This window comes from Giraffa tippelskirchi, chromosome 7 (assembly GCF_054371585.1).
Source record: "Giraffa tippelskirchi isolate mGirTip1 chromosome 7, T2T-mGirTip1v1.2.pri, whole genome shotgun sequence".
NCBI lineage: Eukaryota > Metazoa > Chordata > Mammalia > Artiodactyla > Giraffidae > Giraffa > Giraffa tippelskirchi.
Window position 1 is genome coordinate 130906381 of NC_137281.1, and position 18762 is coordinate 130925142.

Here is an 18762-nt window from a genome sequence, read left to right on the forward strand (position 1 = left end):
TGATTTCCTTTAGGATTGACTGGTTTGATCACCTTGTAGTCCAAGGACTCTCAAGAGTCTTCTCTAGCTCCACAGCTTGAAAGCATCAATGCTTCGGCCATCAGCATTGTCTGTGATCCAACTCTCATATCTATACATGACTACTGGAAAAACTGGACCATAACGAATGCAGAGCACCAAAGAATTGATGTTTTCAAACTGTGGTGCTGGAGAAGACTCTCGTGAGTCCCTTGGCCTGCAAGGAGATCAAACCCGTCAATCCTAAAGGAAATCAATCCTGAATATTCATTGAAAAGATTGATGCTGAAGTTGAAACTCCAATACTTTGGCCATCTGATGTGAAGAGCTGACTTGTTTGAATAGGCCCTGATCCTGGGAAAGATTGAAGGCAGGAGGAGAAGGGGGCAACAGAGGGTGAGATGGTTGGATGGCATCACCACCTCAATGGACATGAGTTTGTGCAAGATCCAGGAATTGGTGAGGGACAGGGAAGCTTGGCATGCTGCAGTCCATGGGGTCACAAAGAGCTGGACATGACTGAGTGATTGAACATCAACAACAATATTTTAGTCAGTTGCAGTAAACTGAATATCAAAGATGAGCTGCATATTCTCATGCCTAAGGACATTCCAGAATTTCAGCTTCTTATTCAATCCAAACCATGAGAGCTTTCTCACTAAAATTCACTTCTGAAAATGGAATAAAACTCAAATTTATTTTCATTTTAGTTAACAAATTTTAATTATTTCAGTTTTTCTAGATATTACCATTAAATTTTGCACACATTCCCATAAAATAGAAAAATAGATATGACTCATTGGACTTACCACTTTTATAGCCTATTCCTAAGAAGTAATAGATCTCCAGTGTAATAAAGTGAACTGCATGAAAACATTTGGTGTATAAATACATGGGGCAGGGTAATTTATAGTTTTATTTAGATTTTCAAAAATACCCCCAAAAGATACTCCCAAAAACACTCCCCCAAAATTTCCCCCCAAAAGTTAAAAAGCAGAAACAGTAAAACCCACTATTCTACACTATAAAACAGTCCTCTAAAATAGTATGCCATTACCATGTGATTTCATAGGTAATTTCTAACATGAATTTAATCCAATGTCACCTTAAAAACTAGTAATTAAATTTTCAGATGTTATCTGATCCAAGCCCTAAAAGAATGGTCAGGAAGTTTCTATAAAATTGAAATTATCTTTTCAAGTTCATTGCATTAAAAGCCTACTTAAGAGACATGACAACTAAGTGCAATGCAGTACTTTGGTTTGGATCCTGGAACAGAAGGAGAGCCCTTAATGGGAAAACTGGTGAAATTCAAATAAAACCTAGAGTTTAATTAATAGTAATGTACCAGTAGTGGTTTCTGAGTTCTGACAAATACACATTAGTAATATAAAATGATAGTAACAGGGGAAACTGTGTGAGGGGTACACAGGAACATTGTGAATTATCTTTACAACTTTTCTGTAAGTCTAAAATCATTCCAAATAAATGTTTTTAAGTCTGCTCCTTTTGCTTTATTGATTATGCCTAAGCCTTTGTGTGGATCACAACAAACTGTGGAAAATTTTTAAAGAGATTGGAATACCAGATCACCTGACCTGTGTCCTGAGAAATCTGTATGCAGGTCAAGAAGCAACAGTTAGAACTGGACATGGAACAACAAACTGGTTCCAAACAGGGAAAGGAATACGTCAAGGCTGTATATTGTCACCCTACTTATTTAACTTATATGCAGAGTACATCATGCAAAATGCCAGGCTGGATGACTCACAAACTGGAATCAAGATTCCCAGGAGAAATATCAATAACCTCAGATACGTAGATGACACCACCCTTATGGCAGAAAGCGAAGAAGAACTAAAGAGCCTCTTGATGAAAGTGAAAAAGTTGGCTTAAAATTCAACATTCAGACAACTAAGATCATGGCATATGGTCCCATCACTTCATGGAAAATAGATGCAGAAACAATGGAAACAGTGAGAGACTTTATTCTCTTGGGCTCCATAATCACTGCAGATGGTGATTGCAGCCATGAAATTAAAAGATGCTTGCTCCTTGGAAGACAAGCTATGACCAACCTAGATAGCATATTAAAAAGCAGAGACACTACTTTGCCAACAAAGATCCATCTAGTCAACGCTATGGTTTTTCCAATAGTCCTGTATGGATGTGAGAGTTGGCCCATAAAGAAGGCTGAATGTGGAAGAATTGATGCTTTTGAACTGTGATGTTGGAGAAGACTGTGGAGAGTCCCTTGGACTGTAAGGTGATCCAACCAGTCCATCCTAAAGGAAATCAGTTCTGAATATTCATTGGAAGGACTGATGCTGCAGCTGAAACTCCAATACTTTGGCCACATGATGTGAAGAACCGACTCATTGGAAGAGACCCTGATGCTGGGAAAGATTGAAGGTGGGAGGAGAAGGGGACGACAGGGGATGAGATGGTTGGATGGCATCACCGATGCAATTGTTGGAGTAGGCTCCAGGAGTTGGTGATGGACAGGGAAGCCTGGCATGCTGCAGTCCATGTTGTCGCAAAGAGCTGGACATGACTGAGTGACTGAACTTAACTGAACTGAAGTCTGCTCCAAATATTTAACAAGAATTAATCACTCAGCAAATATTTATGGAATATCCAGGTCCTCTATGATGAGTACCTAGTGCTGACCTAAACAGATCCAGCCCATCCTTTGTGGAGCTAAGAGAGCTAGAAGGCAGGAAAGAAACTGAACAGTCACAAGAATCAACATAAATTGTAACCACAGTTTGCAGTAAGTGCTGTAAAGGAAAAGTACATGAGATGAGAAAGGTGCAAAGCTGCAAAGGCCTCCCTGAGGCAGTAGCACTGTTATGAGACCTGAATGATGATGAGGAGCCAGCCAGGTAACCACACTAGGAAGAGGGAAGTGCTTGTACATCAGCCTGGAGGAAGGAAAGGACCTGAAGAATGTGCCACTGTGACCAAAGCATCAAGAGTACACGGAAGAGTGGTGCCATCAGAAGAACCCAACCAGGTAAGGACACTGTAGGCTCAATTTAGGCTTTTGTAGTTTTCCAAAGAAATATGAGAATCCATTGAAGACTTTAACCAGAGGAATGGCATGATCCAATTAAAGCTTCGAAAAGATCACAGTGACTGGTCTGTGGATGTGGACGAGAAAGGAGAAAGCAAGAGGCTACACTTGAGGCCCTCCTTTTTTTTTTATAACTACAGAGAAATTAAAAATTCATAGCTTCTAAATATTAAGTGTATTTGTTCTAGACTGTCCCTGGGAAACAATAATTCATTTCTTCATCTGCCACCATAGCTCCAGCAGGGAAGATGGTGCTCCAAATGGTTCCCAGCTCACTCGACCTGGATCTTTGTTCTAGAATGCCTATATTAAATGTGGGTGTGAATCAAAAATGCAAGATACATACACATGACTTGGAGCAAGACATCAGTAGCAAAAACGTGCAATCTCTAACACCCTTAGAATCTAAGCTTCACAAGAGATAAAGAATTCTTGTATGTTCAGTATTCAGGACCATAAAACTATTATTGGCCTACATTAGTGCCATCTTATGGATGTGAGAGTTGGACTATAAAGAAAGCTGAGCACCGAAGAATTGATGCTTTTGAACTGTGGTGTTGGAGAAGACTCTTGAGAGTCCCTTGGACTACAAGGAGATCCAACCAGTCCATCCTAAAGGAGATCAGTCCTGGGTGTTCATTGGAAGGACTGATGTTGAAGCTGAAACTCCGATACTTTGGCCACCTGATGCGAAGAGCTGACTCATTTGAAAAGATCCTGATGCTGGGAAAGATTGAGGGCAGGAGGAGAAGGGGACGCCAGAGGATGAGATGGTTGGATGGCATCATCGACTCGATGGACATGGGTTTGGGTAGACTTCGGGAGTTGGTGATGGACAGGGAGGCCTGGTGTGCTGCAGTTCATGGGGTGGCAAAAAGTTGGACACAACTGAGTGACTGAACTGAATGAACTGAAATGCCATCTTGGCATTAACACAGAACTAAATATAGAAATTCCCAGACTGCAGAATAGTGTAATTTTCATTCCCTGTTTAAAATATACAATGTTAAATGTCACCTTCAGTTACTATACCTTGAGTCTGAAGGAACTGGTGTGTTGCCCTATCTGACTGAGAAAAAGAGATATGTCTTCAGAATTTGATGTAACCAGCAGCACTTCAATAAAACTTAATAAGCAGTCAGCAGTGCTGGTTGAGTACTTTTAAACAGAACTCCCTAGGGACTTATACTCTAAACAAACACTTGGATTTTCTCAGTTTGTAGGAATACACTATCTATAACCTCAACTAAGTATTATGTAGGCACATTCTAAGGACTAATAAAACTAGAAAATAGAAAAGAATGGATCTTGATTGAAGCCTATGATTTAATATGAAAAACTTCTTTATGCAAAGCTCTGTGAACCAAAACACTATTAAGCTGACTCTCCAGACTAACACTTCTTTTCTCTGGAAACTACCTCTTGCCCTACAGTCAGTAGGATTACAGGAGAAAGCCTCTGGCAGCCAGGATGGCAGAGATTGACACTGCCCTGGATGACCACAGTCAAGACAATCAAGAGTGAACACCCGACACAAATTTGGCCAAAGAGTCCCTGTCCCTGGGAATCTGGTTTTAGAAGTAAGAGATTCTTGCTCAGTCTGTCTTCTCTCTTAAATAGAGGAGATATAAACACTGGAACTGCTTGCAGAGGCTATTTTCAACCATTTGGACAAAGAATAGAGAAAGCCAGCCTGCAGCAAGAGACAAGAATGGAGAACACGTGCCAGGAAAAGAAAAGAAAAAAAAAAAAGAAATGAAAGGCAGAGAAAGAGGGCTTCATATTTTCCCTAAAACAATACTCAGGGACCTGAGTTTATCCCACCTTGCGGCTGCTGCTTAGTTGCCTCAGTCGTGTCCGACTCTGTGCAGCCCTGTGGACTGTAGCCTGCCAGGCTCCTCCATCCATGGAATTCTCCAGTCAAGAGTACTGGAGTGGGTTGCCATGCCCTCCTCCAGGAGATCTTCCCAAACCAGGGATCAAATCCAGGTCTCCTGCACTGCAGGCAGATTCTTTACCACTGAGTCACCAGGGAAGCCCTTATCCCACCTTACCCCAGCCCTTAAAATCCATGGAAGACTCCCAGTATCGTTTCAATCACTTCCATTTTTGCCTAAGTCAGTTCAAGTGGAATCCTGTGATGAGAAACCACACAAGCCCTCTAACACTCCAAGTTTCTCCATTTCATCTCGTCTCAAAGAACCGAGAATCAGCTTGCCCAATTTTTTTAAGCCAAGATCTCTGAAAGGGAATCTAATTCCAGCCTCTCCAAGCAGGCACATGAAATGAAATGAAAAATGCTTATCCTAAAATGTCAAGTGGGAAAGAAGCAGGGCACAAAATTTTGTATATAAGAATTATGACTACACTATAGTTTATATTTGTCAATAAATCAAGAAGTGAAGCCCTATATGCATTTTGAAGATTGGAAGGAAATTAACCAAAATAACAGTAGTCATGTTAGGGTGACAGGATTATTTTCCTTTTTCTCTATATTCTTCTGTGTCTTTAAGCAGTTAAATACTTCATAACAGAATTGTAACTTCAAAGACTATGTACCTGTGTTTATAACATAATGGTGTCTTTTTAAAAGTAGAACTTGAAAGACTCTATCTGTAATGTTTGCCACTATATAAATAGACCAAAAAGCAACTGCCCCTTTAAGACTCCACACATAAAAGCAACAATGAAATTTCCAACAGACTAGTCCCCAGTAATCCTCAGGCTTCATTTCTCCAGACTTCTTGGTGGCTCAGAGGGTAAAGAATCTTCCTACAATGCAGGACACTGGGGTTTGATCTCTAGGGGTCGGGGAGATCCCCTGGAGAAGAGAATGGCAACCAACTCCAGTATTCTTACCTGGAGAATCCCATGGACAGAGGAGCCTGGTGGGGTCCAAAGTGTCAGACACAGCTGAGTGACTAACACTACACACTTTCACTTCTTCTCCACCTACCTGCCCGCCCAATCCTATATAATCCCACCTCATCCCATGCTACTCATCTTTAGCTGAGATTTCATCCTTCCTCTCCCCCACTCTCCCCCACCACTCTTCCCTTTCCCATCCCCAATTCCTACACTCCTTTCTACTTTGATGTTTGAGTATGTGCCTCTCCAGACATGCAGACCCATCCTGTCACCTGTAAGCCCTAGATTTTTCTTGCCTATTTTGGATTGGCCCCTTGGGAATAACCTCATCACAAAAGGCTCCAACCCATTTTAAAGTATTCCCAGGGGTGATCCAGGTAAATAAGCAGAAGGCAATCTCCAAAAATAAAACACATTGCAAACTTGGATAATTTGTGAATTATCTTTAACACTGCTGTAACACAATTTTCATTAACAATTCAAACTACAACATTGGATAGGAGGAAAATGTGAGTGGTGAACCATTTATTTACAAGAAAAAAGTGAGCAAGACTTTTTGAAATCATGAAGTTGATTCTACTGGTTTCCTCCATGATCATAACAGCTTCCTTATATTGAACTGGGCATTGTGCCAGGCTTTTATATATGTTACCTTACATAACCTTCCCAATGACCTGTGAAACAATTATTATTATTTCCATTTTATAGGAGCAAGCTGTTGATCTGAGAAGTTACTTATGCAAGTTTAAAAGTCTAGCAAATAGAAGAGAATCATCATGTGATCTTTGCATTAGACTTTATGGCTTCAAACAGGTCTTAGGTGTGCTTTCTAAATAAAGTATATTTGACACTTAATGTCAAACCCACATGTTAGCTCTTAATAGCAGTGAAGTGAAGTTGCTCAGTCGTGTCCAACTCTTTGCAACTCCCTGGACTGTAGCCTACCAGGCTCCTCCGTCCATGGAATTTTCCAGGCAAGAGTACTGGAGTGGGTTGCCATTTCCTTTTCCAGGGGATCTTCCTGACCCAGGGATTGAACGCTGGTCTCTCAAATTACAGGAAGACGCTTTACCATCTGAGCCACCAGGGAAGCCCATTAATTAATAGCAGTAGTATTTTATAATACAAATAGAGTTTATATGTAAATTTATATTTTAAATGAAAAATACATATCAGAATAAACATTGTAGAAATTACATTATACAACAATGACATATACAACAATATTCAGTATCAACACAGCTGTTATAAGTTATAGTTTAAAACTATAGACTTCTTTCTTCATATCAATGTAACTTTTTACAAAAACACTACCCTATCATATACAAAAAAGCATAATGCTTATTATCGAGGTATAAACAGACTCTGAACTGGGAGAAATAATTATTGCATTCACTTCACTAGTAAGAGACAATTTTATAACTTATACTGGTTAGAGTGCTGAAGTGCTAAGTTATTAATATTATTTTTATAATTTAAAAATCTGGTTTATGATTTAAAACATCATACCATGAAGACTAACAGTAATCACTTCACAAGGGGGGATGGACCACATTTTATTTCTTATGGTTGTAATAACTTTATACTATTTTGTATTTTAAAGATTGTCTTCTCCCCATTCAAGCACAGAGAACATTATAAAGGCAATAAGGACACAAGGTAAAGTGATCACAAAATATCATTTGGTGTACTCACTCTCTGAATAGGCACATCTGTTTGATTCATTCATAGCTGGTGAGTTTTTTTTTTCACTCCAATCACTACCACCATGTACTATTTCTTTTTCTATGTGAAAAGAATTAACTCTCTAATTTCTTCAACAGGAACTATAATCATTCATTCATTACTACAATAAACTTTATTGAGCACCCAGAATGTACTCTGGTACACTTTCATGTTGTCTAAGATAAAAATAAATAAAGACAATTCCCTGCCTTCCCCAAGCTCTATGATGAGACAGTCTCATGAAAAGTAAACAGCCCAAAATAGTGTGCCAAATGTTGGAACAGAGGTGAGTACACAGAATCACAGGAGCCCAGAGGAGGATCAACCCAGCCTGGGGCAATCAGGGAGCTTCACAGAGGACAAAGCATTTAAATTCAGCCTCAAAAGATAAATACGGGCTTTTCAGAGAGTGAAGAAGGAGACATGAGAAGAGGAAGCCATTCAGGCCATAGTATAAAAAGGCACTGAGGACCAGAAGAACATAGGGACAAGAATGTTATTAAAACAATGAGCTGCTTGATGAGACTATTAGCAGGTTTGTGGAAGACAAGTGAGATATGAAATTAAAAAAGAAAAATTGGACAAAAAATTCAACAATGTAAGTAGATTAAGGTGTTTAAATATATTGAAGACTATGCATACATTAAATTTCAGTTATTAAAACCTATAGACCAGTGACAGAAATGTTCAGTACAAAATAAACAGCATTTGCACGTGTCTATGGATATAAAAGAGACTGAAAGGACAGTGTTAGCCAAAATGTTAGCACTAATCACCTCTGGGTGGTGGAATTAAGAGTAATTTTGTTTTAATCTCTCTTTGTTTCTCTGCCTTCCAGATTTTCTACATTAAGCCTGCATTACTTTGGCAATTAGAAAGGGAAATGTGTGCTAAAATAGAACAGTGTAAGCTGGACTCAGATTGTGGCATGCTAAGGAATTTGGACACTATCCTACAGAAAATGGAGGTTTATTTCAGGCATTTGATCAGGGACATGAGAGGAAGATTTGCATTTTTACAGAATTCAATGTTGTTAAGGTGTGCATACTGGATTAAAAAGATTTGAGACTGGGTGAAAGATATGACAGGTAGAATTAAGGCAGGTGATAACAGGGATGGAAACACATATTTGGGGTAAAATAGGTAGAACTTGTTAACTGAATATAAGGAAAGGGGGAAGGGCAGAGTTTGAGTATAACTTCAGGTTTCTGGGCAATTGGTTAGATACAGATATTGGAAGCTTAAAAAGCATAATAAGCAAAAGGCACATTTTAAGGACAGAATGATGAATTTAGTTTTATGTGTGACATGCCTGGAGGGCATTCAGGTAAGAATTCTAGTAGAAAGTTGAAATATGGGCCTAGGCTCAGAAAAAGTGGACCTAGAAATAGAGACACATGGAAGATAGTGAATCCATGAAACTGAATAGGTTTGCTCAGCGAAGGTAAAGTGAGAAGCGAGAGCTGAGGCTGACACCTTGGGAAATGCTAAGTCATAGCACAAGTTGGAGAATTCAGAGAGCCAGAAGAGCCAGAGTTAGTAGAGTTCTTTTTGGAAACAGGATGGTCAGGGCTGGCATCAGAGCAAGGACAAGAAGTTTTATTATAAATTTGCAGCAACTGATAGGAAATAACAGAGAGCTGGCAAGTACAAAAGGCAAAGAGAGGCCACTGGCCACCATCTGAGATGGAAAGTGGAGTGTGGAGAGGCAAAGTAAACAAACTAGAGTTTACTGAGATAGATTCCTTCATGGAAGTTGGGGCTTTTCTGAAAGCTGTCAAAGCCAACCTACCGCATGGCTGTTCTAAGACAGTGACTTCTCAGACAGAAAAGGAGAAATACCATAGGACATCCCTTATATGCAGAATCTTAAAAAAAAAAAGATACAAATGAACTTATTTATAAAACAGAAACAGACTCACAGAGTTAGCAAACGAACTTATGGTTACCAGAGAGGAAGGATGGAGGGAAGAGATAGGGAGTTTGAGGTGGACATGTACGCACTGCTATATTTAAAATGGATGACCAACAAGGACCTACTGTGTAGCACAGGGAACTCTGCTCAATGTTATGTGGCAGCCTGGATGGGAGGGGAGTTTCCAGGAGAACAGATACATGTATACGTATGGCTGAGTGCCTTTACTATCCACCTGAAACTGTCACAACGTTGTTAATTGTCATGACAATTAACTATATTCCAGCTATATTCCAATATAAAATAAAAAGTTTCTTTTAAAAAAGACAGTGACTTCTACCCACTTCCTTATTTTTTTTTTTTTTTTACAAGAAAGGAAACTGTTGGCCACAAAGAGATGCCCAGGTCTCAAGGCCTAGTTACTGGCAAGTTTAACAAGAATAAATTTCCAAACCCCTAGAGTTTAATTCACTGCACATCAACACAGGCCTCCTTATACCAACACATAAAGAAGACTCAGCTCAAAGATATCAATAATCGAATACAGTAAAATATAAATGAATTTATCCTTTGACTTGACTTATAGAATGAATGACTTCTTACAGCCACACAACCCTCTCTGATTACCACTTCTTATCTCCCAGATAACATCCACTAGCCTTTGATCCCACTGAGATTTCCAATCCATTGATCCTACCAACTTTCCACTCTCCCTAGTCCTCTCAATTTTCTCTCTTCTGTACTTACCACCTTTAAATACTATGGCCATTCATTATAATTTCTTTCTTGTATACATTCACAACTCCCTTGTTACTATTATTTTATTATACCCACTGGATAATCTGCAACTCCTATTAAATCCCTCTCTTCACTTGCTCCATGCCTCCACTGTGTCAATGATCAGAACAATCTACTGACTGATCTCACTTTAAATATGTGACCAGAAACTAAATGTGCCCTTTAAGGCAGCCAGACAACCTTACTGTACTTCCTCAGACTGTTCACTCTCCCTCTCAAACTATTTATACATTCTCTCTCCTCCAACATCTACCACCTCCTCCTCTATCCTCACTCTCAGTTGATGACCTTGCTTTCTATCTGGAGAAAATGAAAGCAATCAGAAGAGAACCTCAGCAGACTCCCACCATCTCAGTTATCCACCTTCCAGACCCTTTATCCATACCCTTGCCCTGTATCCACGTTCCTGTCTAAAGCAATATTCCTTCCATTGTGCACTAGATTTGGTACCCTATCTCTCCAATATCACTGATTTTTCTTTCTCTACTGAATCATTCACAGGGGCTTGCAAACATGATGCTACTGTCAGCCATCTTTAAAATAAAAAGAAACTTTCTTAACCCCACCACTACTCCTATTTCCTCTGCTCCGCTTTGCACAAAAATTATTGAAGAATTGTCTATACTCACATTTCCAATTCCTCCAATTCTTGTTTGCTGTTGTTAAGTCAGGTCCAACTTTTTTGTGACCCCATGGACTGTAGCCCTCCAGGCTCCTCTGTCCATGTGATTTTCCATAAAGTATACTGGACCGGGTTGCCATGTCCTCCTCCAAGCGATCTTCCCAACCCAGGGATCAAACTCTCATCTCCTGCATTGGCAGGTGGATTCTTTACTGCTGAGCCACCAGGGAAACCCAATTCTTGCTTATGCACATTCTAATCCATCTTATGTTACCTTATTTGTTCCTGTCAAGGTAGCTAATGATGCCCGGTCAGTTATCAGTTTTCATTTTACTTGGCCTTTCAGCAGCACTGGATTCAGCTAATCTCTTCCCTCTGAAACTCTTCTCTGCCTTCCAGCGTATTGCATGCCCTTCTCCTCACCCTCTTAATGTCTCAGTGCCCCAGAGTTCAGTCCTTGCTCCTCTTCTCTTCTCTATATACGTTGACTTCTTGAAGATCTCTTTAGTGTCAGACTATGAAAAACACTCAAACGCTGGAAAATCTCTAACTTACATCTTGAGTCAGACATCTCCTCTGAACTCCAGGATTATTTTACATCTCCAATTACATTTCCTTTCCAAAATGTTATCCTTATCCCTTGAATCCCTAAACTTCTCTATCTTGAAGCTTGCCACACTTCAGCCATTGGCAACTCAAACTTGGTCAAACCAGAAAAGATGGAATCAATTTTTACTCCTTTCTTTCTTGTAGATACCACGTCCAACCATCAGGAAACCCTATTCAAATAGAGAATTTAAACATAGACAATCTAATTTCAAATATACAAAGAATCTGACCACCTCTCACCACTGCTACTACTAACCCTCTTGTTCAAGCCACTATCATCTCCCACCTTGGTTATTACAGTGATATATACCAACTAGCCTCTCTGCTTCCACCTCTGCCACAGTAGAGCAGTCAACCTGATCCTTTTGAAATGTAAGTCACGTCTCATCGCTCCTCTGTTAAAACCATTAAAACCCTACAAAGGCTCCCAGTTTCATTCAGAGTATGAGCCAAAGGACTTACAATGGCCTGTAAGAGCTACTTTCTGGGAGTCCTTGTATCCACAGTGACCTCATCTCCAACACTTGCCCAATTCTTCACCCCACTCCAGCCACGCAGGAGACCTCCTTACTCCTTCTCTAGCAGGCTCAGCAGGCTCTGCCTCAGAGCTTTGCACAGGCTGTTCTTTGTGCCTGGAACAGATTCCTCCCAATGTCTACACAGCAAACTCCTTCACATCTTTCAGGTCTTTACTCAACGATGACCTTCTCAGTGAGGTCTCACCTGCCCAATCTATTTAAAACTTCCACAATCTTTTATCTTTTTAACTCTTCTGATACCTTTGTTAAAGCAGCTATCACCTTGCAATATAAAACTTTATTTATGTATGTATATGTTTGTTTATTATTGTCTGTCTCTTCCCACTAGAACTTAAGCTTTAAAAAGGGAAATACATTTGTCTGTTCTGTTCACGGGTGTATTCCTGGCACCACCATAGGAGGTGGTCAATTAGCACCTGTTGAATGAGTGAGTCTATTTCCCCTACCAGACCATAACTTGAGGTTAGACAAATGCTTTAATCACCTATGTACCCACCTAACTATCTAAATTTACAGATACAGAGATGATTATATATCTTTTACATACAATGTATATATATCTTTTATATATAATATATATATATATATCTTATGCATATTATCGGAGAAGGCAATGGCACCCCACTCCAGTACTCTTGCCTGGAAAATCCCATGGACAGAGGAGCCTGGTAGGCTACAGTCCATGGGGTCGCTAAGAGTCGGACATGACTGAGCGACTTCACTTCCACTTTTCCCTTTCATGCACTGGAGAAGGAAATGGCAACCCACTCCAGTGTTCTTGCCTGGAGAATCCCAGGGACAGTGGAGCCTGGTGGGCTGCCGTCTATGGGGTCGCACAGAGTCGGACACGACTGAAGCGACTTAGCACTAGCACTATGCATATTATAGATATACCTTTTAAATACATAATTATGTACACATACATTTCTTTCTTTTTTGTATCAGCCTACTAGAATTTGTTCTGAACCAGGTTATCAAGCTGAAATGAAGACTGATATTGCTGGGAGAATTATCAATAACCTCTTATATGCAGATGACACCACTCTAATGGCTGAAAGCAAAGAACTAAAGAGCCTCTTGATGAAGGTGAAAGATGAGAGTGAAAAAGCTGGCTTAAAACTCAACATTAAAAAAACTAAGATCACATCATCCAGTCCCATCACTTCATGGCAGATAGAAAGGGAAAAAGTGGAAGCAATGACAGATTTTATTTTCCTGGTCTCAAAAATTACTGTGGATAGTGACTGCAGACATGAAATTAAAATATGCTTGCTCTTTGGAAGAAAAGTTATGACAAACCTACAATAGCGCATTAAAAAGCAGAGACATTACTTTGCCAACAAAGGTCTGTATAGTCAAACCTATGGTTTTTCCAGTAGTCATGTATGGATGTGAGAGTTGGACCATAAAGAAGGCTGAGCACCAAAGAATTAATGCTTTTTAACTGTGGTACTGGAGAAAACTGAGAGTCCCTTGGACTGCAAGGAGATCAAACCAGTCAATCTTAAAGGAAATCAACCCTGAATATTCATTGGAAGGACTGATGCTGAAGCTGAAACTCCAATACTTTGGCCATCTGATGTGAAGAACTGACTCCTTGGAAAAGACCCTGATGCTGGGAAAGATTGAAGGGAAGAGGAGAAGGGGATGACAGAGGATGAGATGGTTGGATGGCATCATCAACTCAATGGACGTGAGTTTGAGCAAACTCTGGGAGATAGTGAAGGACAGGGAAGTCTGGCATGCTGCAGTCCATGTGGTCATAAAGAGGACACGACTTAGTGACTGAAGAAAAACAACAAGTTTCTCATCTTCCTGGTTGACAGGGATGGCAAGAGGATGCATTACCATGAGGTTGATCATTCATGCATATTGTCAGAGATGAGTCTCTACCTACCTCTAGAAAAGTAAATGGCACTAATATTAAGAGATCATCCCATCCTTAAGGCCTCAGACATGATCATCAAAAAATGGGAAAGTCACCTTGCCTTCACATATTACATATTCCTCACCACAGGCTTTTCTTAACTATATCTTTCCAGACTTCCCCCAGGTTATTGCTCATTCCAGGTAACAGCTAAATCAATTGACCATCTTGTATTGGTTTGCCTCAATGTGTTTGTTTACTAGTTGAAGCCTGCATTAAGGGCACAATTATTTATTTCATGGTGCTCAGCTGCCTGGCCCTCTTCCAGCTCTCTCTTTTCCTAGCCTTTCACTCTGTAAAATGGCAATCTCCTTCTACCTCTGAAAGCTTAAACATTCTGAAAGTTATTTGACAGTCATATAATTCTCTGTCCTTGTGAAATTCTCTGTCTTCACTGTTTGAACACTGGCCTGAAGTTAGCCCATCACAAATAACTATACCAAATGCATCTTTATCCCTTTTAGCCTCAGTTACTGCCTTAACCAATGCTCTCCCCTCTTTGTGTCCAGTTCTCCTATGGCAAATGAGACATGTAGCTATTTTTCAGCCAGTACAAAAAGATAATACGAACATGCCTCTGTTTAAAATATCACTTTTCCAGTATTCTTTTTAGTTTGTTCTTTATTAACCACAGTTCCATTGTTATAAAAGCTATAATAATGTACTACCCTGAGTCTTGTAATCTCACAGACAGCTTCTACATTCTCTAAGCAACCAAAATCCCATGAGTCCTAATTAAATTATTCAAAGGTGAAACTAAGTAATCTCCACGTGGTATACTAGTGCTTTTGCTTGAGTTTCTAGGGTTAAAAAAGAAAGCCTTTGCCAATAGGAAAAAAAAAGTTCTGAGTCTATAGTACAAAGACTTCAAACTGCATTCCATAGCATGTTATTTTCCTTCTAGAAAATTCTAACACTATATAATTACTTTTGTATGGAAAATGAATAATGTAAGCCTGTAATGCTAAAAACAGCTAGATAGAGACCATACAAATCAGATAGGCCTTTCCTGAAGCCAAATGAAATACTAAACTAGAAACTATCTCTGTAAGGACAGCTCATGCAGGAAAGCTCAACAGAGATGCAGCATAGTGAGGGGGGCCGGGCGGGGGGAGTTATCGGAAAAAGTTGATTTTTCCCTCTATGTGTTAGGTTTTACTCCCTTCAGAGAAACTGTAAGGCTGATTGTACCTCAAGTGTCTCAGAAATATACCAATCAGAAATGCATCTAGGAGCTTCCAAGGCTTCCGGTTAAAAATAACAGCAAAAACATCAATTATGCTCCATCTATTGCGACAGAAATGCGTTGATAAAGAAATAAGTGAAATTCCACCTGCATGGGAATTAAGCCGCAGTTACTCCCTCTATTCAGAGAAAAAAACGAGGTTCACTTGGGTCACTGGCAGAACTAATCCCAGCAAATACAGCCAGTGGGTTTGTGTGTTGGGGGAGAGGGACAGAGTAGAGAGCGCACCTCAGCGCCCTCCCTGCAAAACTGCTCCAGAAACGTGAAAGCATCCGCACCACAGGACCTCGCTTAGCCGGAAGAAAGCCAGAAGCCATGGAGCAGTCTGCCGCTGCTCAGAGGCAGCCACGACGTGCGGCGGGCATTCGGGGCTGGCCGGGGCCCCGATCGCGCCTCCCCCTCTCAACCACCCCCAGCTCCCAGTCTTTTCACGGGTCTCCGGCTCCAAGATCACAGACTCGGAGACCTGAAGAGGTTCTTTCTCTACCCGAGGTGGAGAACCTCCCAAAAGACATCTTAACAGGAGTAATTCCCGCGCTGGCAACGTTTCAACAGCCCGGAGTGAACAGCCTGGCCCATCGGCGTCGGGACCCACGTCTGGGTCGGCCTTCCCCGCCAGCCCCACCCCCGAGCCTATCCAGCCGGCAGCCCCAGCGCCCAGCCCGCAGCCTGTACTCAGTAGGGACTTCGGGGGAGTGCAGCCCCAAGGGCTGACTTTCGCTAAGTAAACAGCCATATTAGCCTCCTCGGCCGTAAGTACGCCGGGGTTGAGCCGGCAGACGGCTGTCAGGAGCGCTCACCGGGTTGCCTCTGCGCTTCTGCCCCCAAGACTGCCACTATTTCCAAACTCCTAGGCGCCAACAGTCCGGACACCGTTCTCGCTCACGGTTCAGCACCGAGGACAGCGGACACACTTTCAGCCAGGGTGGCCCCACCGCCAGGAGATCCGCGGTAGCCACGCCAGCAGGGCTGCAGGTGTCCGGACGGCGCGCCCTCCCGCATCCTACCCCCTCCGGCGTCTGGAGCCAGGCAGCGCCTGCGGCGTCTTACTTTTCTGACTGGAGTAACCCGGGTAATAGCCATAGTAGCCGGTGATCCGCAGGATGCGGTCCTCGATGGTGGCCACCCCGTTGGGGGCCGCCTTGACATCCATAGAGAGTACGGGGCGGCGGCCCCGGGCGCAGCGGGGCGGAAAGAGCAGCGCGGGGCCCGAGAGCTGGTGCAGGTGTCGCCGCCGCCGCCGGTGCTGATGTTGCAGCTCGTGCTCCCGCGCCCGGCCTCTGACTCCACCGCCCGGCGCAACACCGGCTTCGCATCACAGCAGCGGCGGCGGCGGCGGCGGCGGAGACGGCGGCGGAGCGGCCCCCACTCAGGCCGGCCTCTCCGTCAGCCTGGCGGCTCTCCCGCCTGAACAGCGCCCCCTTACCTCCGACGCCCACCGCGGCCGGGGGCGGCCCCACCTGCGCGGACTCTTATCATTAACCCTTTTGCCCCCTTCCGGGAAGAGTCAACATCCCCCAACCCCACCTGACAGAAGGGATGCTTGGTCCAAGGCGTGGGAGGAGAGGAGAAGGTGAGATGTTGGCAAGGGCTCAGGGAGGAGGGCCGGGGGTGGGAGACACCCGAGCGGAACCAAGGGCTGTTAATGTGAGAGGTGTGCACTGTCGCTCGGGGAGATGACACCTTGGGGGCTTCGCCTGAGCTAGGCGTCTGCACCCCCAGGGGTCTGCTGATCGGCAAGCTTCCCCCGGGCGTTAATCAGTTACCTCCGCTTGCCTAGACGACGGAAAGGCTTTTTCTTTTTTTTTAAGAAATAAAAAAATGAGGCCCCAGCAGGTGATATTTGGAGTGATTGTTCAGGTATCGTGGACACAAAGACTGTAAGAGCTCAAGCTTCAAAGTCTAACAGTCGGTACCCAGCCGGACCCTCCAGCCTCCCAGGGAAATCATCAAAGGCTTGGAAGCCGCAGCTGTGCACAGCATGTTTATTTTGCCCATTCCAAATGCCCCGAGGAGAAATGATTTTCTTCTTATTGCCAAAACATCAGGGGTAAGCCCTTCAAACAGTAAATATCTCTGGGCGGGTGAAAGGTTTAGCTACAATCCAGAGACCTTCCACTTGGGGTGTAGAACGTCCTTGAAGCTGTGTGTTCAGAATGAACCCCTCCCCTCAGGTGTGACTTTTCTGCTTTGGCTAGAGAGCCACCAGGTTAGAGTCCGTGAGCAGTAAGATGATTTTTCTATGCATAGCTGGCAGTCACAGCCTCCTAAAATATAATCCTGAAAGTTTCATCTCAGAAACTAAAGGGTGCCTTGGAGAGAGGCTGGGGTGTGAGCTAATCAGCTTAGAGGTCATTATGTCCACCTGCCATCCAGAGCCAGTTTAAGACACCCCTGCCAGACTTCACATTTCTAAAGCTTATAGAAAAAAAGGACAAAAACAAGTCGATTTCAATGCCCCCTCAGAAACTGCCAAGGAACCTATCACATCATTCTGCCTTCAAGCATTTCCCACACTGTGTGTGGGTCCTTAAGGGGGAAGAAACAGGCAAACTTCTTTTTTTTTTTTAAGGTCAATTAGTTTGAAGCATGTGAAAATACAGAATTAAATTTCACAATGTGTCAAGTGTTTTCATGTGGACACAAAGCCTATCACAGGATCTTGAGAGTGGAGTGAATCTGAGATGATTGTGGCTGGGAGGAGAGTTCATAAAGAAACCAATTTCCTCCCACACCTGCTTTCTTGGGCCGGGAACAATGGAAGGGTAGAAAGAGCTAAAAGGTCAAAATGAACTTCAAGGAAAAAGCAACTCTACTGCAATAGTGGGAGCTGACTATTTAGAGCAGAAATGAAAGGATTGGGCCTTTATACCCTACCACCTGCCCCACCCCAAAGCAATTTTCAACACACTTCTGTTACTTTTATTATGGTCAAGGCAATGTTTATTTCTGTGGCACACCTTATATAGAACATGTGCACTTCACATGGTAAGTGGGTTGACCAAATTAATGTAAGACGCTTCTCTGGTTTGAAGTTTCTATAAAAGAAATTTGCCTCTGACCCAGGAGTCAAATGGAGAAGGCAATGGCAACCCACTCCAGTACTCTTGCCTGGAAAATCCCATGGACCGAGGAGCCTGGTGGGCTGCAGTCCATGGGGTCACTAAGAGTCGGACACGACTGAGTGACTTAGCAGCAGCAGCAGCAGCAGGAGTCAAACTGGCGTCACCTGCTTCGCAGGTGGATTCTTTATCAACAGAGCTATCAGGGAAGCCCTATATTACTTCTAATATGCATTTAATAACATCATAATCCATAGCATATTGATACACAAATTCAACAAGAGAGAAATTAAGAAATTGAAGCAAACAGCTCCTAATGTAACAGGAATATAAATATGCATAGACTTTAAAGACAAA

The 18762-nt window shown here is 42.4% G+C and overlaps 1 protein-coding gene across 1 annotated transcript in view; it reads right to left on the reverse strand.

Annotated features, from left to right (window-relative positions):
- Nucleotides 1-16496, reverse strand: part of SLC35F4 (solute carrier family 35 member F4) — a 278761-nt gene extending 262265 nt beyond the window's left edge. The window contains exon 1 of the mRNA XM_081509591.1: nucleotides 16394-16496. Coding sequence (XP_081365717.1) covers nucleotides 16394-16496 — 103 coding nt within the window. The remainder of the gene's footprint in view (nucleotides 1-16393) is intronic.
- Between the last annotated feature and the right edge of the window lie 2266 nt (nucleotides 16497-18762).